This window comes from Lingula anatina, chromosome 4 (genome assembly GCF_051362555.1).
Source record: "Lingula anatina isolate TDL-2025a chromosome 4, LinAna3.0, whole genome shotgun sequence".
In the NCBI taxonomy this organism is placed as follows: Eukaryota; Metazoa; Brachiopoda; class Lingulata; order Lingulida; family Lingulidae; genus Lingula; species Lingula anatina.
In genome coordinates, this window is record NC_141770.1 from 22,781,087 (window position 1) to 22,809,044 (window position 27,958).

The 27,958-nt window shown below is 37.8% G+C and overlaps 1 protein-coding gene across 4 annotated transcripts; it reads left to right on the forward strand.

Annotated features, from left to right (window-relative positions):
* The first annotated feature begins 285 nt into the window (after positions 1 to 285).
* On the forward strand, positions 286 to 27,881 carry LOC106177499 (allatostatin-A receptor-like). 4 transcript variants are annotated; one of them, XM_087011534.1, is made up of 4 exons: positions 286 to 516; positions 16,406 to 16,631; positions 25,468 to 25,591; positions 25,740 to 27,881. In XM_087011534.1, the coding sequence occupies exon 4, from the start codon at positions 25,856 to 25,858 to the stop codon at positions 27,071 to 27,073; it is 1,218 nt and encodes a 405-aa protein (XP_086867660.1). In that variant the 5' UTR covers positions 286 to 516; positions 16,406 to 16,631; positions 25,468 to 25,591; positions 25,740 to 25,855; the 3' UTR covers positions 27,074 to 27,881. The 4 variants fall into 4 exon arrangements, with proteins under 4 accessions (XP_086867660.1, XP_086867661.1, XP_086867659.1 ...); XM_087011535.1 differs by lacking the exon at positions 25,468 to 25,591; XM_087011533.1 differs by lacking the exon at positions 16,406 to 16,631.
* Positions 27,882 to 27,958: the final 77 nt, after the last annotated feature.

A 27,958-nucleotide genomic window follows, 5' to 3' on the forward strand; every position in this document is an offset into this window, starting at 1 on the left:
GTAGTATTAGGCCAAAATAAAGACCCCCACGTGCATTCTCAAATGTTACTTTGCAGCTAGGACACTTCAAGGAAGGCTACGAAAACTAATATAGTTGTAGAAGTTCGGACAAAAAAACGCTTCAGTAGTTAAGTTGGTTAAGTAGGAAAATTGAAAAAAAAATAATACAGCACTCAGAAAAATAAACGTCTTCCTCCGTCCCAGGTTCAGATACACAAGCCCAAGGATATATATGTTACCTCGGGCGCTCCCTCCCGGGCATTTATTTACAGCTGACGTGTTGACCTGCGCAGTACCTCTCCTGTAGGGTTGTTATTAGCGGACACACATTGCGTACTCTCAGTCCCATTCATGATTCCCGCTGTACCAACTGTCGCCACTGAAACACTACCGACATTTCACATCTCAGAGATATCTAAGTGAAGAGAGAAGGGCCGAGACGCAGAGAGACTCAGCAACCAACCCAGGGTGTTCACGGTTGAAGAGTTATACGTTGATATACGCCTTTTCTGATAGGTAGGCTGCTTTTATTATACACCTATGATAGTTTAAAATGACTAAAATGTACAAACGTCTACTCGTTCTGTTAGCCAGTTTACCGCGGACTTACAGTATGATTCAGATATTTTACGTTGACAAAAATATGATAAAACTTTTCTTGTAACAGGAATAATATGTACTCGGCGTACGTGCTGTAAACGGTATAATGAATCAATATATCATTCATCACGCTAGAATTTTTAAGATCCAATACCGAAATTCGAAAACAGGCCATCATTTGAAAGTCTGATTTAACGACGCATCACATTATCCCAGCATTATAAATAAAAGAACGACCGAAGTTATTTGTGAGAGCGATTACTCTAATTACACGCTTATCAGAGCATGTCTACAAGCAAAAGGCCAGTGCCAGCATGCATACAGCATAGCAATTAAACACTACTAGAGTGCTCAGGTCAGGTTTGACGTACTTGGTGTAAACTCATTAATAACCTCGCTGAATTATTATTGAATACATCAGTATATATTTTTATCATTGTCAATTTATCATTAAACGCGTCTCAAAGCATCTTTCATCTATTAATACGAGGCCTCATTTAATCCTGTTATGTCCAAGCTCCGAATTGCGCAAATTTACACGACAAAATGAGTGAGGATTTAAGACGTCCCTAACCAGAGCTACAAATCACAATTTAGCTTCAAGTGAGACCGATGACCGTAAAAAAACAATGTGTTTATTCCAACATATGCTGTGATAAATGACGAAGGCTTGGTTTCGGCAAATAGTTTTGGTCTCCAATGTAAATAGCTATTGTAAAGAAAAAACTTCCTTTTTTTACAGGCTACTGCGTCATAATAGTTAAGCATAAGGAGAAAAATGTATAGGCTGGTCCCGTAGCTACATTGCCTATGTCTTAGTAGAATCTATGGGTTCTATAGGCTCTAGGCTCAATACCGGCCTGAAGCCAGCAATTTCATGCTAAGGGGTCTTTTTAGTAAAAAGTGGGCCTTTTGACTGCGAAACCCAAATATTCATGAAGCCTAAATCACATTTTGATTCAGATCGAACATTTTTTCATGTCGATGTCGACCTTTCAATGCCCCCCCCCCCCCGCTTCCTGTCTACGGACATGCAATAGACTACCCGATAACTGTCCAAAGTTACTGCCACGCGGTTAGCGGCAAAGGTCTAAATACTCGTGTTTCCTCAAAGCTACTTGCCATTATTGTTTGCCGACATATTTTCAGCTTCAAAATCAGCGGGTAATTTGTTACTGCGACATCCAAGCTTGAAACCTTTGATAGATGACACGCAGTAATTATTAGCCCTAAAAGCTTTTAATTTTCTGGTCTATGCCATGAAGCAGCTAAAAAAACGTAAGGCTAATTAGGATCGATATTATCTCCCAGCTGTTTAAACGTTGCCAGCTGAAAAAAACTTTCGCGAAATTCATCATTGTTATTTTGATAAATGTGACAATAAACGACTTATAGGTTTGCACGGCAGGTGATAGTTGTCTCTGCAGTAAGATCAAACATGAATAATTCAAATATAAATCATCACGAGAGACACACACACACACACACACACACACACACACACACACGGATAAACAGTAAATCAAAACAACCGGATTTCACCCCAGGAACATGAGGTGAAAGTCATCTGTCATCACGTATCACGTTTAATTAAATATAAGTCAGTTTATATTAGACTATTTGTTAGTCCTTTGAATTTACCAATTGGTGAACTTGGACCCAACATACACTATGGACATGTATACGATGGATCTAAACTGGAGACCCTGGGTCATTTCAAAACTATTAAGTCCCGAAAGCCGTTTCCGTAACGAAGGTGCATTTTTTTAAAAAATTGAACATGACACCAGGACATGGTTTGAGCCATGGAGAGAAATGCGATGTGGATTTCGACCTAACATTTAGTCATGCCATCACATTTCAAAGGTTAAGAAAGCATCTCCCGTGGCTTTCCGTGTGCTGTGTCGTTTAGCGTATTGTGACTTTTTGTTTGGCAATTAAAATTGATATGGAAATGTTTTCCACTTTTTGATCGACTTTGATCTCACCAGGGCGATTGAGCACACTGGTGTTGTTGGTTGAATTATCACCATTATTTATTTTTTAGAAGCGGAGTTACTGTAAAAATTCCCTCATTTTTTAAAGCTCTTTTTGTGTCTTTCACATTAAGAAATAACAAAAAAGATGTAACATTAAAACACGAAACACGAAGGGATCTTCTATCTTAAAGGGATAACAACTGTTCGTAGGATATCCATATTTCACTATAAATACATTGCAAACAACTCAGAAATATAATTAATTCTATTTTACCACCAAAACGGCGGTTGACGCATTTATTCTGGAGTTGTGCTTGCCCTCACACCACGTGACCTCCATAGATGGTTACACTCTATAATAATCTCTTAAGAGAATATTACAAAAAACCAAACTTCTTAGAAAAAAACCAGGGACTAACTTTGAATGATGGAATAGATTCATTAACCATTGGGAAGTATGGGAAAATTGTCCTTTACCCCAGGAAAATCCATTTTATGGCCAAAATGAACAGTTGTTATTCCTTTATGTGCAGGGACATAATGTACAAGGGGAGGTAATTTCTCATAGCAAGAACGCTCTGATCGAAATCAACAAATGTGATTTGCATTCCACCAAGGAGTTATAACTCCTTGATTCCACTGCCTCACCAGGTGTAAAAACCGCGTTTAATACCGTGAACTTGCTGCTCACACACACGCGGTAAACCGCAAATGTGCCGCGATACGGAATAGCCGATTAGCCAATCACATTGCCCGTCTACTCTCCGGCGATTTCATAGAAATCAGCCGAGATATTCCGAATGATCGACTGCGAAAGGTCTGTGATAACAATAAAACCCCGAAGACATCAGTATTGAATTTGGCTGTTTTAAGTCGACCGAGACTGTTGACATGAAGTTTAAATCTGGAACCAGAAGTTGATGGTACGCATGTACTGGTCGCCCATTCAAGATTAAGAAAGAGAGAGAGAGAGAGAGCGAGAGAGGGATAGAATAGAGAATAGAATAAAGAATAGAGGAAGTGTTTGCATGGCTGATAATAAAAATCAGGTAATTATGTATTGTGCTACATGAGTAACAGTTTTATCCACTGAAACGGATTCGCCATCATCTGAATAAAGTTTGGTTAAAAGCAACTTCATTGGCAAAGAGCCACCAATTAGCATTTCACTTTTGCTCTTGCAAAACCTCTAATCTCTAATCACATTTTCTCAGTTGGGGGAACGGCAATGTGTTGATCGTGTGTAGAATAGCTTTTAGCGACCACGGCGATGTCTGAAGCTTCAAAAACCACACTTATCATTTCAATTCCCTTGTTATAATTAGTATCCCTTCTGCTAAAGTAAAGTAAAAGTTAGACGTTTACAGAGAGCGAGACCATTATCCAAGAACGGATTCATGATTTAACAAAACCCAAAAGAAAAATATTTGAGGTGAATAACGAATTTTCCACACCTTATTAGTTGGAACACCTTCCAGACTACGCTTGTGGAAGCGTCTGGGTCGACTCTCAGGTGAAACTTAATGAGTGAGATGAGACTGGCCCCATCAGGCGAGACTGGCAGGGTCAGCTGACATCCCGGTTCACGTGACAGAATCTGCTGACAGGATCTGTCTCTTCAGATAGATTTTTTTACTAATTTCATTTCAATAGAAGAGAGAGAAAGAGAGGAATTTAAGAAAAAAAGCAACATATGCATCAAGCATTATCAATAAAAAGACTTGAAAGGAAATGATAAAATTTTAATGAACTCTAGAGTCATTTCAATCGCATTTTCCCTTTTAATTCGAAACTTTATGGTGTCTACAAAACCTCCGGAGGTAGGCATGCAATGACCGAAGGATAGAAAAATGAAATAAGATATTTTGTTACCATCTGTTGTATAGGCTTAAAGGTTTCCTTTTTCACGCACACGCTGGCATACGCACAAGAACAGGTAATATATTGCAATCATTGTCGCAAAACAAATATTGATGCATTGAGCCACATGCTGTACATGTTGTAGGGGTCCATGTTCCTCCCTACACCTTGGTTTCTTTCTTTAACTTCTTATGGTTTCATTTCAGATTCTGCAGTTATGTCATTATTTTGTTGCTGCAAACTGCCATACTGTCTCTGTAACAAGTCGGCTAGCTTGGACAGGCATTCTACCAGTCCGCCATTAATATTATAGTCCTTTTCAGAATCCCAGTCATCATCTTCGTACGCATACTCATCTTCAAATTTGGATCCATAGTTATATCCCTCCCCCGCAGTGACCCTGGTCGTGCTCGCCATTATGTAGGGGTCCATGTTCCTCCCTACCCAGGTTCTTCTAATATTTCGCTTGTCACTGATGCATGGGAGAGGGAATATAACTACAACCTTACATCTTCAGTTCCAACTTTTAAGTCCTTTATAAAGTCCCAGCATTCAGCATTTATACACATTATCTACAGGGAATCTATCTGCATGCCACAGTGGCGGCAACTGATTTAAATACTAATTGCAATGCAGTAGTTTCTACTTATCAGATATGCATTTGCCCCAAGCTTACTTAGTTAAACAGAGAATGATAAATATTCATGCAAGACTGAAGTCAAGTGAATGATAATGATGACTGATTATATAAACATAATATGTAAATGAGTGAGTTTATCACCTGCCTTCAGTGGACCTTTACAATGTGCATACTATGTTGTATATTGTTTTATCTTATATGTACAATGGTATTGGTAGTTCATTCACAAAGTTTATACAGCCTTCAGGTTTTAAAAACGCGCTTAATATTTTTCAAAGCAATGGTGTAATTATTCACGTTAGTCTAAAAGGCCTATATTGTCTCTCATTTCACAACAGCCTCAATGGTGCGTTGATGACAATTTTCTGTTGGTCATATTTTGTTTTCAGTATTTTATTTTACACATTACATTTTGCTTTCAATATGATTGAAGCCTTCTTGGAGCTTTATTTTGCCCGTCTGTGAGGCATGCGAAGAAGAAGAAAGTATATTTATCAAAAGAGAGACAGATAACTCATCGCCTGGTTACATCAAATGGCAAACGTGTTTCTAAGGATAACATTAGCCTTTCTATAACCTTTGCAAGGTGTTCAGTAAACGCACGCGAATTGCAAACTATATGAAGCATCTGTTGAAAAATGCCATCCTTCAAAACCATATAATTGGGGAGTCACGCACTGGCGTTGGCACTGTGTTATCATCGTCCATGATGATACACACACCGCCTAGATGATAAACGCCAGCGCAAGAAGTCGTCTGGATGAAAACCGTCACAGAGGAACCCTCTACCAGGGTCACAGATTGATTTTCACTAGATATTCACAGAAATGTCTCTGGTTAATTCTTTAATCTTTTCTCTACTTTGAGGGAATTTTTGTACGCAATTAATACCCTCTACCAGTGCCAAAGATTGATTTTTCACTAGATATTCACAGATATGTCTCTGGTTAGATTGACGGTAATTCTCAGCACTGTTTCAGAGAAAAAGTCCACATAATGAAAAATGCGGTCCAGGGCAGGGGGCCTCCAGTAAAGATGCAAAAGAGCTTTAACCGAAATATTGGTCTAGTCCTTTAGATCGAAATTTTGGTCAACCTCAATTGAAGATATACCCACAGTAGTCCACTCCGAATAACTTATCGTCTGTAAAATAAGCATTGTTTTTCTTACGATAGAGCAGGCTCAGAGTTTCATGTAATTGGACTTCTACTGATTAGGTTGGGAACAAAGTAGACTAACACTTTGGTCTAAATGTTTAGATCGAGTTTTGGGCTATAGTTATTTTGTGCAACCATTTTTCATATACCTAGAAATAGGGGACTAATGTGCGCTGTTTAATGATCTTTTTGTTGTGATTCACCTGGCTAGGCGAGGAGACTTCACTTTCCTCCTCTCCTTACAACTTTAAAAAAAATTATAAATAGATAACAGAAATAAATAAACAGGTCGCTTTAAATGTTAATAGCAAGAACGCGATTTCATTGGACTTACACGATAACCATGGGCAATGATGTTTTAAAAAACGCAAATGTTTTGAAGAATCAGTTATGTTGTAAAGATTGCCCAATTTCATGGTTATATGCAAATGGCTAAATTAAAACATGAGATCCATCACCGAAACTGTACGATATCTATCGACTTTATATTGATTAGAACCTGTGCATTTTCTGTCATTTGACACTTATTTAAAAGTTAGCTTTAAAAGCAATTAGCAAGGCAATATGACCACTCATTCAAATGATGTTATGACTAAAAAGTTGTTTAGAGTAAGAAGTACATATTGAAACATCAGGCACTGTTTGAAAAAATAATTAAAGTGGAAAATTGGTCTTAGCTGAGCCTGATCAGAATTTAAGCCAACTAGTTTTTGTAAAAGTCCTTAACATTGTCTTAAAAATCCTTAGACCAATTTTTAAATTGTTTTACATCATTTCCCCTGCCTTGTTGACAATGGCCTGTTCAGAAATGTTTCAACTTCAAATATTGTGACCCAACCTAAGTCATACGACTTTAGCAGACTAAGCGAAGGCCAAAAGGTAAACAATTAGCTTGAAAGTTTAGACCAATTTTCAGGACAAAAGTTTTTTTGCGAAACGGACCCCAGAGAAATACGTCAGTCCTTTATTATTAGTGGTATATAGTTCCTAGCTAAGTCCCTAGTGAAGTTAATAGAATAGTCACAGCACGTTTCACTAGAAAGTAGTGCTTTGTGTTGCACGCGCCTATTAATACATAATTTTCGAAAACGCCATTGGATGAAGCACATACACCAGGAAAACCCGACTATAACAGAACCCCTCGAGATAAATCTAATGATGTCATGATAGTCTGTGAAATAATTAGTCAGTGAAACTTTGATTGAAACGTTTTCCCCAGAGTCTTCTGTATTGTTGGCAGTGTATAATACGGAAATTTGAAAACAGGTAGATTAAATCTGTATGCGTACCTATATCTTTCAATGATAGAAGACGGATTGCCTTTGATTGAGTAAGACGGACAATGGTTCTCGATAGAAGTACGGTTTATGTAATCATTAAAGATATCTTACCCGTGATCGAATTTCCCACGAAAACAAAACCGATTTGCGTCCCTGCACTTATATTTGATGCTTTACACCATTTCTAATTAGATAACTAATTTTATTATTACTTATGTCTTATAACATCTTCTTGTGCAGTTCAGAATGTAATAACAATATATCAATGTATTCAAGGTTTGAATTAGTAAAGAGAAGTATGAGTGGCTTTGCAGTATAGGCAAGTATAGGAATTACGACTTTAGGACATATACCATTAATCATTAGAAGCCATTGCGTAAGGGCTTAGCCCAAGTTTTCCGGAAACTTGTTAGAAATTATCAGTTTCTTCAAATGTCCTACTTCTAACCAGTAGGACACTTTGTACATAGAAAGTGGTCATGTAGTTTGAGTACATGGTGTGCGAGAGTGGAATGTGTGTGGGGGAGTTGGTTTGTTTATTGACAAAGTCCTCGTGACAGGTTGTCTAACGAATATTCACAATTCAGGGTAATAGAGCGAACACACGCACCTGCTACTTGAATCCCGTGCCCCTAGCGAATAATCAGTGGGCCAACTGCCAGAACAACAAACGGTAGTTTGATCACAAGAAATACACGTGTTTCATGCTTGTGCTTGGATGAGCACTGAATAGAAATAGTACTGCTAGGATTAACAAAACTCATACATAAATATATATAAGCATTTTAGAACAAGAGAGGTATTGGGAAAAACTCGTGGAATGTTCTTCTAGACGCAAAAGCAGCATATAGGTAATGCCACAGAAAGCATGGTTTCACGGCATAAATGTCATACCTTTCATTGGCATATACTCATTCTTCGTATTAATACAATTTGCATGAGCATTTCTTTCATTCGTAACCTTTGCAATATACCCCTCAGAAACAGCAAATCAATTTGTAACATCTGCAAACAACCTGTGGGCCAAAATTGCTAATTAAAAAGATACAATTGATTTTCCGCTCTCGGTTATTAGTAGTCGGGGCATGTCTACTTGCTCGCGTTAAAGAAGTCTTTACCCCGGAGCATTCGCGGTTATGGGGCGTTAAAGCCTCTTTGAAAGATATATGTAATGTTGACCGCGGGCAAATTAATTGGATCACTTGTTGCCACAAACAAAACATAGCGCACTTACGAGGAGTGATGGTTTTCGGTTTCTGCGAAAACAGAGTAATTGATGCATTTTAGTTTGAAGATTGGCGTCAACCTGATAAACGTGGAATGAATAAGAAGATTTAATGCGAACTGTCCTAACAATAGTCCTTTCGAAATAATATAGCGTCGAATGTGTATTTTGAAATGCCAGGAAATGGAGTTGTGATGTCGTTTCGATTTTAGCCCCAAAAGGTCGCATCATATCTCACTTTACAATCAGCAGTTTCGTAACTGTCTTAGGTAACAAGTTTCACCGGCTAACGGCATTATATTAAGCACACAAATTTATTCTTTCATTACTTTGAAATGTAACTTTTTAGGATTTTCTCTCACACGTTATTTGCGCTGACGTGGTTGAAAAAATGAACTTACTGCAACCTCAGTTCGTTCTGAGGAGAATTTTTCGTCGTATTTAGCAAAAACCCTTCATCAGGACTTTAGGTGAACAGTGCACTACCCACAATCCTCTACCGCCGCTACGCGGAGCTTTTTTATTACAGATAACCACAGATATCTCTTTGGCTTATCCCATGCACTTTTCTTTACTGTCTACAGCGAGGGTGTTTGCACATGATTTCAGGAAGCACGTCAGCATGCAGGTGGCCAGTGGTGGAGAGCAAGTGTACCATGCGACCTCCACGTATTAATATAGACGCCCTCATTATATACAGAGAGAGACACGCCTTGACAGATAGCCCTAGATGTACATTTTATCCTCATATGTATCATTTAACTTCGATTTACCATCTTTTAGTCGATTAAACATCATGAAACAAACTGCATTATTTTTGCCGCAAAGTGCACCACGAGCCTAACCAAATCCCATCGCTTGCAACATTTCGAAGCGGTGAAATTAGCATAGCACGCTTAGAACTACACAGTTATTAATTACGTTATTTCTCTTGCACCAACGTTTACAAATCTTGTTAAACAACATCGATCAAGTTCACGTAAAAACGTTTTCGTAATTTCCTACCGGTGAATGATAACCCTAAATGTGTCATTATACATTGTACTTTCATCCATGGTTTACAAATTTGCTTCTGATATATCGGCTGTTTTATATTTCCTGTAGTCATCCGTTACTGGTAAGAGTTATTTGAAGGATTATAAATCTTTTGCTGTTTTTTTTTAACATAAAGATTACTTTATTTTTTGCAAAATGTTTCGATGGATGACACGCAATCACAACATTTATGTCACGGTAAAAATTATTTCACGGTATCGATCGTCTGACTTCGTATTAAGATGAGTGACTTTGGTGCGTGTATACGCATTACCGCTATCCACAAATTGGTTTGTCTCTAGTTACCACTGAACACATCAGTGCTGGTTCAAGTTTGGAACTCACAAACGCCAATGATAGCTTTATTCCATCTACCCAATCAACACCTCGATTTTACACTGGCACTAGAGACTAGGCTTTAGGTAAAAATCGTTAGCAACAAATTTGAAGATACACTTATCGGTAGATTTTTAATTCATCTATCGAGGTGATATATCCGCTGTGTTGATTTTTAAGTTAAATTTGTCTGGATAAATGCTTCTGGACTTCAGTTGTCACTATAGTCACAGTAGTAACAATACCAGGTACATGTAGGCGTTGATCAGACGTCTGGGGATCACATGTATCTAAAATAATATCTTAACCTTTTGAAACGGAATCAGAAGATATAGCTAATATACGTTTCTGCACCTTTTGGAATTGAATGTTCATGCAATGTGGTTGACTTTTATGATGGTTTGAAACCTCATCCGACCCATTTACGCAGGAACATAAATGTAAACATTTTCAACCCATCAGGATATGACATGCATGTGCTCGATGCTTTTTCAACATGACAGCGTGTTGATGCCAAGTTCTCATGCAGGACTGTACACTGACCTTCGTTACAAGTAGCAGTAAAATACCTATTATTCTTAGTAATATGATTTGCAACCATGCATCCACAGATTTATCGTCAAATAATACCTAAACGTTGCATACATGTTATTTGAATCTCCACTCAGGTTGTTTCCGCGAAAACCATAACATTTACATAGAACCGGCACATAAGGTAACCACACAGGGCATTACTATGTTAGTATACTGACTCCCAGGGGACAGAAACTGGTATATACAACGATTAAATGTCGCCATCACATCAATAATGGAATAATTGAATTTAAGGTTGGCATTAACAACTTTAAATACAAGTACGCATTGGCGCGGTAATTAAGCACATGGTTTAGATCTTATCGTAGCCTTTGATGCGTATGTTTTACGAGATTATACATCAGAACTACAGAAGGATGTATTGGCTGCATTTTACTGTGTGTTTGTGAATAAAAGGTGTTTTGCAATAATAACTTATCATGAAGAACATCCGATCTCCCGATTTCGTGTACTTTTCCGAAAAGTGTTTGTTTTATCCTGCGCACCATGCACTTTTTTCGTGGAAAAAAACTTTGGCCACGCGCCAATTCATAAGATGAAAACACATACCTTTAAGCTAAAATGACATATTGTTTCTTTTCAGACATGAACGTAGAATCAACGTTTTATAAAGTTTTGACTTATGTGTATCAAAAAGTGCTGTCGGGTTGTGATTAAAGGCATCCCATCCGTCGAATCGAACTTTTCACGAAAGAATACAAGTTCCTACTTTTTACGAACCAGTGCTCCATCCGTTCCCATACTTGCTTTCGGTGTTTTCTCACAGAATGGTTTTTGTTCTAAATGGCGAGTCAGTCACTGACCTGTCTCCGTGTGTATTTTACAAGGAAATATTAAAGGGATAATAACTCTTCGTATGAGATCTATATTTCACAATAAAAACATTGTGAATAACTCATATAAATATAATATATTCTGTTTTACCACAAAAAATTGGCAGTTATACCTATTATTCTGATATCTGAGCTTTTCTTTAGACCACGTGACCTCCATTGATGGCTATACTCTGTTAAAATCTCTTAAGAAATTTTAACAAAAAACAAACTTTTTAGATAAAAAACAGGGACTAACTTTGAATGTAAAAATGGATTCATTAATCATTGGTAAGTATGGGAAAATTGTTGTTTACTCCAGGAAAATTCATTTTTTGGCCAAAACGAAGAGATATTATCCCTTTAATGTCAGGTGCTGGCTGTGATTTGATATTTGTAACTGAATTTAGAAAAGAAAGACGAGTTACTTTGAAATTTTATAGACGCAAAATATGACATTGGGGCACTATCCAGCGCGCTCAGTATACCTTTAAAATCGTGAAACAGTCCGTTAACACTTCAAAATGGAACTTTTAATACACAATTACAGCACAGAAGCATGTGACAGAACAGATCAACAAGGCATTGTTGGTTACTTCTCATTTGCGTAGGTTTCGAAATGGTGGTAGAGCATTCATTGGACGGTTGATTGGTAGATAACGTTAGAGAGTCACCTAAACTGACTCCCCCGCGATCGAAACGGATAAATAACTTCAGCCTACAGTAGCAAGAAGCTAACTTGTAGAGAACTTGGGAAAAGGGGTTACATGTAAGTCCCCTGTTGTATCATTACATGGTAGAACCTCTCAAAACTTAAGTTGCCGTTATATGTCAGCTGTAACTTTTGTTAATTAACTATCTTCGTTCAGTCTATATCGATCTGGTTTCGTAGACATTATCTGGTAGTTGAATTCCCGTGTTGAAATGCGACTTTTGTTTAAAATGCTTACCGTGTTTCACCCCGCCAGCTCAAAATATCGCTATTAACACTGTCATCATGATTGGCTTAACTGCCTCAATTACCACCAATATCCGGCAATAGCTTGTCTTGGCGGTAGTAGGTAGGAAATTGGGCGTTCACTAATCACACATTTGTTGCTTGATTGGTATTTCACTTTTGACAGCGCGAATCGCGCTGTGAACTTTCGGCACCAAGATCAAAGGTAATGCTGCGTAATGACAGTCTTATATTGTTAGGGAAAAATAATCGGCTTTAATGGCCAGTTGCGTTTGTTCTAGTTGTGCGTGTTTGGTAAAAAATCTAAATCCTTAAGCTCAATCCCTTATTTCATATTATACATGTACCCCATCCCCTTCCGCATGCATGTTTGTCGGAAGTGATGCCGATCGTGGAGGTGCAATAAACAAGTTTTCGTTGACAAGCATAAAGAGAAAAATTACAACATACAAAATACACTCTTAAAACACATAAATGACCTGATAAGATGTACCAATATCATGAAGCAAACAATGAGTGGAATCATCCCTCTGAACGAAAAGAAGAAAAAACAAGAAAAAAGATTTTCTCAAGAGCACGTGTGCATGTAGGTTTTAAATAAAGTTGCGTTTTTGCTTGGAAAAATTGGACGCATCACTTGAATCACTTAAAAGAAACGGTTTATGAAAGTACATCCACGAGGATGGACGGAAACAATAACGCAACAACAACAGGACAGTATAGACAACGATCTACGAGCTGCAGCTAGAAAATTACTCTCGACTTTGTGTTGTGAGACTCTCCTAGTGTTGTTGTCATAAAAGAATATGAAGTAGCCGTGTAATCTGACACGGCAGCTCATAAGTAGAAAAGGTCAGTAATGACAAATGCCGGCGGCGTACAATTAGTTTTTATTGTCGTTTAACTTAGACAGATCGTATCAATCAAAATTGCAGGCAAATGATTGTTATAAGTATACAGACCAAGAGAAATTGATACGACGACATAACATTTTGGTATGACAAAGTCTATTTCTTCACAACTTTTTTCAAGGTACAACCAGTCAGATAATGCGGCATTACGACACACGCTCTAAACTAAGTACTTAAGTGGCAATGAAAGTGTCCCCAAGAGCCCGAATATTGAATTAATATTTCAACCAATTCAAATTCCGTATGGCAGACGTGACCTATGTTGCCAGTGGGGAATTTATAACCTAATTACGTCGAACTAACTTGCAAAACGTGGGCTAGCTCAGATAACGGGGGTTCTCTATCAACTTAAAGAACCGATCTGAGATTTTAAAGAGACCACTCGATCAATGTTGGACAGGTCTGAAGCATGCGTGAATGGCCAAGTTTGGCATAACTAGATTTATTCTCTGACCGTTCAGGCCTGCTGGCAGAAGCATGTCGTCTTCAGAGGAACAGAGAGCAGGGGTGGGGGTTGGATTTTGATGGCCATGTTTGCAGGCGCATATCTGTAGGGACAATAAACGGGGATGTTGAAAGGGGCTGAGCTCATGTTTCTCCAGGGCTCGATTTTAGCAAAAGCATTATCGTTAATTTGATTTGTACATGACATAATGAGTTTTGAGTTTTAAAGCATTAAAAGCCGATCGATGGTGTCTGGAAAGGAACATTATCATGATAGATTTGTCATTAAAATTATCTGTTAAAAGGAGCCTCATTACTGTACAGCACCTTATCTTTAACAAACACATTGGATATAACGAGACAAAGAGACAAAAAGGTTTGTTTGCATTCCTAAAAAAAACCCTTAAACGGAACAACACTATTAATGTATTACGTAATATACACGAAACTTCTTATAGTGTCTCACTACTTACATTGGACCGTTTTAAACATTTATTGTAAGTATCGCCCTTCTGTTCTTGCAAGAACAAATAAAGCTGAAATGTTTCCCTAGGGAGTGAATGGCGTACAGAGGTGCTATAAAGAATGCATACTGCTTGTCTGAAGTGGTTTTCAAAATTGATTAAGAAGCAGCATTCCGAAATCTATGAACAAGTTCATTTATCACTACCAGCATGTCACATTTTAAAGCATTGGAGCGATTGTCGTCCAGAACCATTCCTATATTGAGTTTGGGGCATTCCGCAGTGCTTCTGAGGAACTCCAATCAAGACCACAGATTTACCCAAAAAAGCCCTAAAACCATTCTAAATTTTTGGACTAAAACCTGTTCGTCAGGTACGGTTAATTTCAAGGAATAATGAAGTTCGTCTAAGTAAATCAAGTATTGGTGTCTAATGGTCTGAAACATTTCCCATGTCTTTCTTGATAAAAGAGGTGCATCATTACATTAAATGACCTTATTACTGATGTATCTTGGCTAAAATTGTGGTGTAAAGTTAAGACAATTCTTATTATAAAATATAAGTTGAATTCAGAAAAGGCTAAAAATCCACGACGCTCCCTTTCAATGGCCGGCTATTGTACATGCACGTAGCAAGCTTACGCTATCGTTAGAGCCCATAACTTAGACAAACATTTGCACTTGTATTCAAAAGTACTATTTAACTTTCTGTACCTCTGATAAAATGAAAAAGGTTAAACTGAAATATCTGTCCAATTAAAAAAAGGCATGTATACTGTGGTACATGTATGGATGAAATATGAATATTTGACTTCCAAATGACCACTGGCAATGGCCGCTGACAAGCTCTATTTAAGGATTTATTCTCAATCTTAGGTTCAAGTCGATGGAGAAACCGTAGGTTGTAGGCATAATTAGGCAATTCAAGCCTTTTTCCGCAATCCAGCCTACTGGGAGGCTGGCGTATGGCTAATAATGAAAATGTGTAGCTGTAGCCTTCATAGTATCACCTACATCTGGAAACTTTGCCATCTCTCTCTCTCTCTTTCTCAAACAAACACATATATTCTACTTACTGAGACTTACTACCTTACTACACGTAGGAGCCAGTGGAAACTCTTCAATACTCACTGGCAGTTTATGATCATTCGACTGGCATAAAGATATTCTGAAAGGTCGTAAGACCACATTAATCCAATGTGACACTAATAGACACTGTGAATTAAGAGAAATGCCTACAAAAACAACATATCATTCAGAAAGCGCATATATCAAATTCCACGCTCTACTGCACGCGTGGATTAAAACATCACATTGCATAAGCAAACTACTCAAGTCGAATGATGTCACACTTGACATTAAGACGCCGAGTTTCGAACACAGTTTCCGTGTTGTCTTGTTTATTAACTCTGATGCCAATCGCCAAATATGGACAATTTTTGTTATTGAAAAATATCACGCAATAGACCCAGTTTGTATGTAATAAATCAAAGGATTAAATGGGTGTTTGTTTTTTTTTTTTTTTTTTTTTTTGAAAGTAAAAAAAATCTTACGCAGTAGTCCCAGTTTCTATTTTATAAATCAACAGAAATTGACAAAAATATAAGGGTTTATCAACCAAAAGTACCATAAAACGGTTCTTTACTCTTAACACCTGTTTATAATTGTCTTAAACTGTATTCATTTGGCCATACACGTGGTGCACGAACCAACAATAGTTAATACGCGATAACAGCCATTATGAAGTAATTAGGCCAAGTAACAAGAGGAAGAGATGCGGGATAGCTAAAGATATATCACACATAACCAGTACACAGCTTCTAGTCATACAAATCTCTCTCTCCTTCTCTCTCTCACTCTGTGTGTGTGTGATCTATCTATCTATCTATCTATCTATCTATCTATCTAGATAGATAGATAGATAGAGAAAGAGAGAGAGAGAGAGAGAGAGAGAGAGGTTCGCATGTTGCAAAAAAAAAAATCACTTTTGTAAAACTACATTAGTTTTGTCTGTAGACGTAGAATGGTGCCGCCTCCCTTCATTTACCTACGATTCCATTGAGACTTCACAAAGCTTTTTTTATTCATTTTACATTGCATTTGTAGCGTAGACCTCTGACGTCAGAAATGTAGGCGTGGTATAACTCAGATAAGGAGGCATTGTTATCAAACCCACCAATCGCAATCCTAACAAGAAGAGCTGCAATACGCACTGGTCTGTTGCCGAATATATAAGAATCTAGCGACTTAGCTGAAAGAGGACCCGACTGCGTTGATCCTGTTTGAGAAGCAATTTTTGTATTTTGATGGAAATAACCTTTTAAGTTTCAAGTCTCGGTAAGTTTTACAGACGTGCTATATAACATGTTAGTCACCAACGTTGCATGAAATATTATGTACTAGTACGTGTATTTGACTAATTTTACTATGTTCGGCGACACAATAACAGGTGATAACTTAGTACAGCTTGATTGTACGATATAGTATATAAAAACATCTTAAGGTACAAGGGCACATGGGTTGGTTGGTTGGTGGCACAAACAAGTCGTCAGGTAGAAAAGACTACTGATGTATAAGACATGTATGTTTTTAACCATGAGTTTTCCATTGTGCACTTACAACCTGTTTAAGTGTTCTAAGGCCCGCCGAGGTTATCTTAGTATAGAAGGTCAGAATGTCACGCCATCATTGTAGGTTTAGTATTGAGTTCGCAGCTGAATTCTTCCAGGTCGTGTTTATAGTCTCAGTGATATTGACATCTTTTTACCCTGTTCAGACTTTCGAATTTATGATTAGATCATATCAAAGTATGGCAAAGTACATTTGTTGTTATACCACAGCCAATTTTGAATGCATTCATTTTGTTTAGCGTTTTATCTTAAAAGATACCCTGCATTGGATAGTTTTTTATGATTAAGATGTTTTGTAATATAATTGATTAAAGTGATCAAAGGCTGTGATTTTAGACCGCCATGAAACACATCGAAACGAAGGTTATTCGCAAGTCATTCTTTAATTAAGATATAAATTGTCAATATACAATATCTCAAGAACACCTGTAAAAATACACCATGATCAGATACATTTTTGAAAGGGGGTTCCAACTAAGACGGCAAATTACGGAACGCTGTCTTAATTCGGCGTCTGTTATTAACTCCTAATGAACTCGTTTAATAGGATAGGTTTGTGTGTTGCTGCACCTGTGCCTCTCACCGCATGGGTGATCTATTTGCACTGAGATTTACCTTTCTCCGTGTACAAATGCTGTTTATAACGCCTAGCTAACAGAAATTTGGAGCGTATGTAATGTTATTCAAAAGGCAATATTTTTGACAAACATATTTTGAGAAAAAGTCCTTTAATTTTACAATTTAACCACGTTTACACTGTATGATTTGATAACAAATCTCACAATGGTACTTGCTATCCAGATGACGGCAAAATGCAATAGGGGTACCATTACGAAGCCAGTTACAACAAATCTATATCATTATAGATAAACTAGGATAAACATTGTAGCAAAACGTGCTGTAAAACCTCATGGAACAGGGTATTCCCTTGAGAATCCTTACATGGATCAACTTATTCCAATAGAACGGTGTCGTAAAAAGCATAGAGAAATATGAAATCAGATAGATTTTATTCCAATAACTTTTATACAACAATACATAACCTCGCACGCTGGCTGAACTACATTGTAGTCACCGCACTGCAATTGGTTTCTGGCGTCTTGTTATAGCAGCCAATCAAGGCACATAATTAATACAGCGGACCGGGCAGATTATCCGTGAAGTCAGCGTTACCTATCTTAAACGTATATGTGGATATAAGGAAAATGTGCGGCGAAACAGACATTTTTCTTGTTGTAAATAATAAAAGGGAACCCATTTACTAATGTCTTGTGTCCGTTATAGCAATACAATAGCCCCTTTATAAAGATATTATGCATATTGAGTGCCCCATCGTGCCTCTGATGGTAAAAAAATCTTGGACTCTGATGGACTCTTGATGCGTTTTGAGGAATATTACGGTGGAAATAGGCAATTTAGAAATGCGAATTTCAGTAGCAAACTTCTATAGTTCTCCTGTTCTACAAATTGTGCAAATACATAAAAGCCGGTAAAAGATTTAGTACATACTATATGTTGTACAACTTAGATTGGCTAATGTTATTTTTGGGGGTAATCGCACGGCGCTTTCAATGCAATGTTAACCAATAAAAGGTACATGTATCTTCACCGATATAAATGAAGTAGGGCCTACGTGCAACAGGAAGTGTTTTTCGAGGTTACACATTTTATCCATATATTATAACAATCCTGTTCTTTTGATGTTTTCAACGACTTGTTGTGTTAACCTGACATAAATCGTATTGACAGCGACGCCAAAAGCATAATAAGTGACAATATAAGGGCACTTATTGTTAATAACATCGGGGTCGTGTTAGAGAAACTAGTTATTTTCCCGTTGGCTGTGATGCTTTGTTGGTAATCGAATCACTTTCTACCCCTTTGTGACTGACATGGCAGAAATGCAATAAAACCTTACATCAAGTGAAAATGTAAAACGAGAAAACTATCAAATACTAGTTTGCAAATTTATCTTAGTGTTCTTCACATCAAAATGAGCATTTCCGAATGCCAAGCACGCAGGGTGCTCCCATGGGCAGTGAATCCTTTTTTCCAAGTTGATATCAGTCAAAGCGATTTCCATGAAAAGAGATTAAACTAGTAGTTTTGCATGGCTATACCAGGCTCACTGAGCAGTTCGAACAGCGTGTTTATTCTAGATAATTATCACATTATGTAAAATATTTATCTCTGCTAGCAATGATCAATTTTATCTTAACAGCATCGAAAGTTTGTGCGAAAGTTTGCTCTAGTCCTCTATTTCCAATCCTTGTGGACTGAAAGCGGCGGCGTTGCAAGTGTCAAGTGGTCTGATGAAAAAGCTCCTTCTAGAGAAAATAACAACGATAGAAGTTCCTTGATGGCCTCAAAATCTTGAAGTCCGAAGTAACAAAATATATTTATGCTATCGTACAGTGTAAGAAGTGCAGTTAAAAATTGATTTCCAGAAATGTTCTGGTGGTCAACCTTTCATGTCTACCATAACACAAATAAGACATTTTTAAAGTATACAACATATGTAACATTATTAGATTGGTCTCTGTAAGCGAAGACATCTAAGTAAAAGTCATAGAGGAGATGGTATTGACTCAAGGTGAAGGTCATCGATTGGACCTTTTATGTACATTACCTCACACTAATCGCACCATTGGTCCCATTATTTCAGAAAAAAAAAAGGAAAAAAGGAAATGGATTCTGACGTAGTGCCGCTGGCTGCAAGACTATGGAATTCTCCGGGGTACATGCACATGTTACGATTATTGCGTCACTTCTCAGCCATAACTTTAGACTCATTTCTTATCTGATGCTCGTTCTTACTCTGATGTAATTGTTGTCCAGCGGAAAGTACCACTTAAAGAACAGTTCCATCTGGAGCGGATAAAAGGAAATAGATTCTTTGATGGCCCTTTGCATAGATTGAAGCCACGAGAAAGGTTTCTTTAGGTTATTGCGTCACATTTCAGCCATAATGTTAGGCCTTAATTGTCTTAGCTAATGCTCGTTCTTTCACTGGTGTAATTTCAGAGTAGTTGAGCGGAGTCTACCACCTATATAGTCTGGCGTGGTACGTCAACTGTTATCCAAACATTAGCACAAAGACAGCATTCATCGTTATGTTTTATATATTTTCTAGAAGCTGTAATTGTCCAGACATGAGCACATTGATTGTGCGAAACTATGGCATAATTTACTTTTGTAAACCGTCTTCAAACAAACGATTACCATGACCGTTGTGTCAACTACAACGTAGATACAAAATGACACTCATTGTTACTTATAGCTGTTGAACATATACATCTATGTCTGAGCTCAGATGCCATTAATATTCTCATTACAGCAACATACTACCGAAGACAACATATCTGTTCCGTGAAAATTGGTTTTGAGCGGAAACTCGCGATCATGAAGCGTGTTATGGAATAAAACAAGTGTAAAGTGCAGGCTCCCAGTGCAAGCTGTTGTAATTGCAGCAGACAGTTTTCTGAATATGCTGCCATAATTAATTTAAGTATCATATTCTATAGTTTTTTTACACCGTAAGGTATTTAGTCTGTTAGTATGATTACATTTTATTTCCCCAACACAGCGATTGCACACCAGCAGAATGCAATTGCCCCTATCAATAATTTTTATTAACTGGTGCAGTTAGTTACAGGCACTTCGAATGATATGAGATAGGAATACGCTGACTTTCATTGCAGCATTTATGCCACAAGGCCACCAATACTGATTCTCTGGAACTTAACGGCACCATATGGCTTGCATACTGATGGTCTATTCAACCATTATGTGCAAATGATAAATATACATAAAAACGGGGTTTAAATTACTATTTTAGTCTAAGAAAAAGAAATGAAACGAGATTGGCTAAAGGAAAAAAAGTAAAAATCTATCGACATAAAGAATATGTTTAACTATAATTTCATTAAAGCTGTAAGCAAAATGAACGACCATGCATGCACAATTCAAGTTTTGTGTAGTGCCATCATTAGAATCATTTCGTTTTCACTCCTAAATTCCATAATCCCTACCTGACATGTACTTACAGAAAAGACTGTATAAAATTCAAAGTCTGCCCAATGTTGTGTGCATTTTTGCTTCTTGAAGGGCAGATTGGAAGTTACTCTGGAAGCGTGGTAAATGTATTTTAACCTAGTATTGTTGAATCGGTGACAGTCTATCACTGCAATCTCTTAGTACTATCTAGACGCACGTATCTAGGTTTGACACTCTCCTTTTCATCGTTTTAGCATACGTTGTACATAGTATATACAGTATACTCAACTTAAAGATTTTGTCAAGCTGGATGGTTTTTCGCGCAAAAAAATGACGTCATCCTTTACTCTTAATGCTATACTTAAAATCAAATGGCATTGCCTATGTTAATATGCATACATCTGCTAGTTTTTTAAAAATGTAAATGAGTATCTGTCAAACTATTGAACCTTGCAAAATATCAATTTCAAGTCTCGAAGTAAATGACAAGAATTAAGAGGTTAGAAAATATATCGGGTATGGGGGGATGGGGTAGCATTCTATCGGCTTCCCTGAAGAACAAAATGGTAGCTTAAGGCTGTATTTTGAGACGCAGTGGCGATGGCAGATACACCCATGCGATTGCATTAATAAAAGAAATTAAGTGGTCCTTCTGAGCTGATAATCACGTTTGAATAACCATTTTCTCCTCTCTGTCAGTCTGGCAATCATTAAAGCGAATTCAATCAGTTAGTTTTGGGTCAAGTAACACAGTTAATATTCTAATAAGATTTTGCCATTATGTGTCTGAATTATCTACTTGATTCTGAGCATCGATGCCATCGCGCTCTGGTATAAAAGATTCATGGATGCTGCCGCAAAAATTAATTTGCCTATTGAAGGCATTTTGTGCATTATGAAAGACGTGGGTGAGACCTGGGCTTACGAAGCGACCATTTGTTACCGGATATTATTTTCGTCTTAATTGCTTACGCAATGGATAGCGGGCCTAATTATGCTCCTATTAGTCATTTATGAGCTCTGTTTCGTAAGTAATCGATGTCTTAATGATTAAAGGCTTTATCAAGCATCAATATCTATTTCGCTCCCGCAGTAATAGAGTTTCCCAAAAATTGGTCTAAGTTTCAGTAATCACAATGGCATCAAGGAGCTGTATCTGGCAGAGTTACCCACCTCTGCGGCATCTGCACACGGTGAAAATAATTCACGCAATCCACGACCCACGACTTCCTCCTCTCTGTCACGTTTACGAAAGTACTTTTTTTCAAAATCGATAAATATTAAAAAAATTCATTCGTGATCATGGCATCAACTGCATTACTCAGAATGAATAGTTTCGTTAAAATTAACAGCTAAGAGTATCTACACACGCCATGTTTGTCCCAGTATTAAGAGCTTTCAGCAGATTACTGTCTCTTACACTGCAGGTGTAGGCTTTGCCAAACTTAATTACTTAAGTGCATGGATTTTGCTCAGTTTTGGGATAACTTTATTAGGCCTTTGATTCCTTCATAATTGACTTGTGCGAAACACACTCACACATTAAACAATTTATTTATATGTGCATGCATGTTCCCTATCGTAATGTCTAAAATGAATTAATGTCGTGGGCCTTTTCAGCCTTTAGATTATATTAGTTTTATGTTATTATAGGAAATGGTGCATTTGTTTCAATCATTGCCACCTTCTGTCATCTGCACCTTTTCACCCTGTACTCGGTATAACTGCTTGGCACTGCTATCGATGTGAATACAACATAGGAGAATGTCTACATTGGCTCCCTTGATATAAGACGACTATCTGGACATCCTTGAGCTTCAATAAACTTTAAGGATCAGGGAAAAAAGAATAGGACAATAGGTCATGCCCATAACGGATTATCGCGACTATGCGCGAAAACAACTGAATTTAGCTAACCCAAGAGAAAGTCATAAGTTTTCTTTTTTAGAAGAGCCAAACAGGGACAGCGGAGGTGAAAAGTCTTGAAAATGTTCCTTATTTATGTAGTCTCTTTCTCCATCTCTGTATAAGATTACTCTAAATAATTTTATTCCTCGCGGAAAGAATTTGCTGTGTCTGTTGGGTAACGCAATGCAAAATTCTTAAAGCTGGACCGCGAACATCGTTTTTGTGCTTTTAACTTATCCTCTTAAGCGATTTGTAATCTTTGGTTAAAATGATGATATAAGCCCATTTAGGTATGGCAGCTTCTTGTCTTTTGGGCTACGTAATCGTTTGCAAAATGCTACTAGATCAATATCGCACTAGACTTGTCGTTGTCGGCTAGCCGGTTTCAGCAATCTTCATTAATATCAATTCAAATTATTTAGACTTTTGTGAAATATACCCGGCAAGAAGTAATTATTTAATCTGGCTGTGGTTTGTCAACGTTAAGGATTTTTCTAAACGATTTACAGAAATACGAATGAATCTGCTATGTTTTTAACTTTGGTAAGACAAACCCGTCAAAACCAATCTTCATCCGTCGATCTTTTTTACCAATCTTTGTAACCAAACCGCATGATAATAATTCAATGCATAGCCATTATTTTATAAATCATGCACAGATAAGTGAACTATGCCGCCACTGTGATTTTTTTACTTTGAAATAATGCATTGTCTGCTCGAATAAAAGAAAAATGACTGATAATGAGTGGTCATGCGGAATGTGTGTAAGACCCCATTTCCAGAGATTAGATCGATCTACTTTAGATCGACCTAACTCCCTGAGGGTTCACGCTAAATAGCTGTCAGCCGAGCGGACACGAAATTTAATTACCCCCTTACAGCTTGTAGTAGGTGGGACGGACATTTAAGCCGGATTATCTGACAGTCATCTAGTGAGACTCCCCGCGGGGATGGATCGATCTAAAAGCTCTGGGAATACAGCCTAAGATAGTAACATGTCCGGCTGATAACCGAGAATTCAAACCTGTTGCAGTTGGCTGGAGTCGTCTCTTTAGACAGGGAATGATTCAGTATACATGTGTATCACCATATCTGAGACGATTTCAATTTTAGCACAAGCAAATCGTCAATCGCGACAGCTTTCGTGCCGGATGCATTGGTAATACAATATTTTCAACTGTTTACGAACTTCTATATGTAATTCTGAATTTCAGATTTTGCTCAGCACAGAATCTGCCAGCGTGAGTTGTAGAAGCGAATATTCCCTGTAGTAGTCTCTCAGAAAGTCTACGTGATTTTTTTTCATTTCTAGACCACCTTTCCTTTATCGTCGGTCTGTTGCATAATTGTTCATACAGTATGTCTATCAACCTCAGTTAAACCCCCTTTAAACTGGACAGCGTTCCTTCTGGGTCCCGAAGTACGGCCTCGTTTGAGAGTTAAAAAATACTTTACGTGCCGACAACTGGCCGATCATTGAGCATTTATTCTGCAACCAAAGCGATGCTTGTGCCTCCTTTCTACGACCACAGCGATGCCAGTTCCATGGTCGCACGAAGGACGCAGAAAGGACGCCGTCCAGTGTAAATATGGGCTTTCAGCAAAAAAGGCGAGCACCCACACACGCGTATCGGTCGGATAATAAAGCCCCCTTTACACTGGGCGGCGTCCTTTCTGCGTCCAGCAGTACGGCCCCATTTGAGAGTTAAAAAATTATAATACTTTACGACCGACAACTGGCCGATCATTGAGCATTCATTCTGATACAAAATCGATGCTTGTGTCTCCTTATTAAGACCACAGCGATGCCAAATTTCATGGTCGCAGAAAGGACGCAGAAAGGACGCCGTCCAGTGTAAAGTGGGTATAAGCAAACAATCAAAAATAAAAATGAATAAAGAAATAAGCTTTTGATTTAATTCCATTAAAATCAATACAATCCGACTAAATCTGACTTAATACTGTAAACGTTTTAACTTCATAACTTTTTAAAACCTCCACTTGTTGTTCAAAACAGAAATGTCAATTTGAAAACGTTATGCCAGAGTTGTCCTGTCGCACTCAATCGAGCAGCCTATATTCAGATCATAATTCCATTTGCAATCTGGATTGGGTAACTTTTTATAGTAGAAAAAGAATATTTTGCACAAGCTTACTATGTATTTATAAAATAATTGAATCAAATTTTGTATGCCAGAGTAAATGCCATGAAATCGTCTATATTGAGTTTTATTCATGTACAATAATTAATTATGGAGTTTTTCAGTTAAAATGTTCGCTACGGTTAAATATTACTATTATTACGGCTAAATATTACTAATACTATTCTGTGACTTGATATTGTGTTTATTGTTAGGTGACAGTCTACTATGGAATTACGGTAGCATTAACATCATTATCATTATTCCTATTATACCACTTTAAGCGTATCAGAGGCATTTGAAGCGTAACATTGAAATCAGGTTAAATACAGCAAAGTCGACTATTTAAGCTTATATTTCATAATCAAACATTAAATGAGTTATGGCTATTTGATACGGTAATGCTTCGTGATATTTATCATTTATAGCAGTCCCGAGTGTCACTGAAATAGTTTTTGCGGAAATGATTATTTGATTGCTTTCCATTATTCATTTGAGTCTTCCTTGGAGAGAAGCTGCGTTCTCGTGAGGCACGGCGTTGGTAAATCATTCCGACTCTGGGACACGGCGTCAAACACTGAGCTGTCATTTAATCTTAGGCCTACTATTCGGTGTAACCAAGGTAGTTTTTTGTCTTGGCTTTTCTCATAGCTCAATTAATTTCGTTGTATTAGTATTTGATTGCAGGTGCAAGTGTAAAAAGCCCTCCAAGAACTGTTTGCTTTAGAAAAAAATGTTATCTATTTTAACTTTCATATTTATCCTTTCAGGAAAGTGTTAAGGCGTTCATAAGGGGAAGCAAACAGAGGACATTACGTTTCTAATATAAAATAGCGGCGGTGAATTCTCTGCTGTGCGGTTAACAGCCGACTGGGAAAAAGAGAGCATGATGCACGAAACGAAGGCGAATTTCTCCTCCAATTCCACTCACGATCCTGTCATTACGGATGATAATGACACTGCTGAGTTTATGTTGGCACTGCACACTGCTTCCATAGCCTTTCCTGTTGTCATGTGCATTATATGGATAGTAGGACTCTTTGGTAACATCACCGTCATCTACGTCATCAAGACGCATCGGTCGCCATTTTCCTGTCCAAACATATTGTTTCTGAATCTCGCCGTCAGTGACCTTCTGTTTCTAGTGATATGCCTACCACTGTACAGTGCTTTGTATATCTCAGAGTTCACAATAGAACTCGGAGACTTTGGCTGCAAGTTGCTGTTTTACGTTCTCTACGTCACCCTCGGAGCTGGCATATTCACCATGGTGACGATATCAGCTTTCCGGTACTTCGTGATCAAACTGCCATTAAAGTCGTCCAAACATCTCACTGGAGCTCATGCATTGTTCTCAACCTCTCTGATCTGGCTGTTCGTGTTCGCCATCAACATTCCAATCGCACTGTTTCACGGAGAATACCATCAAGGCGACAAGAAACACTGCACCATACTTGTGGACAATGATTCTGAATTCCATTTGCTCATATTTCTTATGACCGGCATCGATTTTTTCATTCCAATATTTCTCACAGGTCTGTTTTCAATTCTAATGATAATCGAAGTCAAGAAAAATCGTCAACTTATACCGACTGCAAAAAGAAATGGCGGGAACCTTGAATGCCCCTGCGACCATGCAAGCAGACGGTCGATCCGTAACAAAACCGGAGAAACGAGCCGATTGTTGATTGTCGTGCTGGCTGTGACATTAGTCTTCGTGTTTTGCTGGGGACCAACTCAAATACTGTTTCTTTGCTCTGCAAATGGCGTTTCAATAGGGTCGCCAAAAGACATAATAATCATAACGATGATAACATACTGCATAGCTTTTGCCAATTCTGCCGTAAATCCTTTCATTTATCATTTTATGAGTAAAGAATTTAAGAAATCTTTGCGAAAGATCATTTGCCGAGGTAAGGAAGCAAGAAAAGAAATCTCCATTGAGTACAGCATGGTTTCTCATGACAGTCTGGTTATTAACTCTCGGATCAAGAGACAGTGGGAAAGGCGCAGTCCGGGTAAGGATATATCTATTGGAATGAGCACCCGATCTACAAGCGTTAGTCCACGAGTAAGCAGAGACGAACGTGTCTCATTTGCGTGAAACATTGACTGGAAACAGACAGAAGATTCCCCGGTGTTTTTAAAAGTCAAATCGTATTTTTTTCTTTGAGGGCGAAATGTGGCATCGATGCTTCAATACAAACGTGACATGTAAAAAGGGATTGAGACAGGCCAAGAACTCAAATGATATCTGCAAATTTCGAGTGTCAGAGAGTATTTACAGCGACGCAGACTTTAAAGACTGCATTTAAAAGACAAGTAGAATTACATTCAATTAGAAAAGAACATTTATATATAATAGCACTATGAGATGCATGTACCCTGTAGACAAAAATCCATTATGGAGATGCCCAACCAAAATGGCCAACATAAAATTGAAAATAAGCATTCAGATGTAAATTTTACGCTTCAAAAGAGATCGCATTTAGTTCTTGTTACTTGTAGCTCATCAGTCTTGCTTCTTCTTCTGCCTAACTTGTGCTGTTAAACCTAATCTCACTGCTGCCAGAACTGCTAAACTGCAAGCCCCAGTTTCAAATAATAATAATAATAATAATAATAATAATAATAATAATAATAATAATAGTAAAACAAAAACTTAAGTCAGTTCCCTGGCTTGGTTGACTAGGATTTCCATGAGAGTGCTGTAACACTGCCCTGATAGGGTGAGATGTGCACATGTGACCATGTTACGTTGTTAATTAAGTTCTTAGCCAGAGAACATAACTTACGGGGTTTTTTTTAAACCGGGGCCAGAACTTGCTTGTTCATGTCCGGTTGAACGTAGACCGTCTGTGACAATCAATCAATGAATAGAAGTGTTGTGAATAAAGTGTATTGTACTCTGACATATTTTTTCCAAGAAAAACGAAAAAGAAATAAAAACATGTGCTTTTGTCTACTGAAAGCCGATGTTCAACCTGTT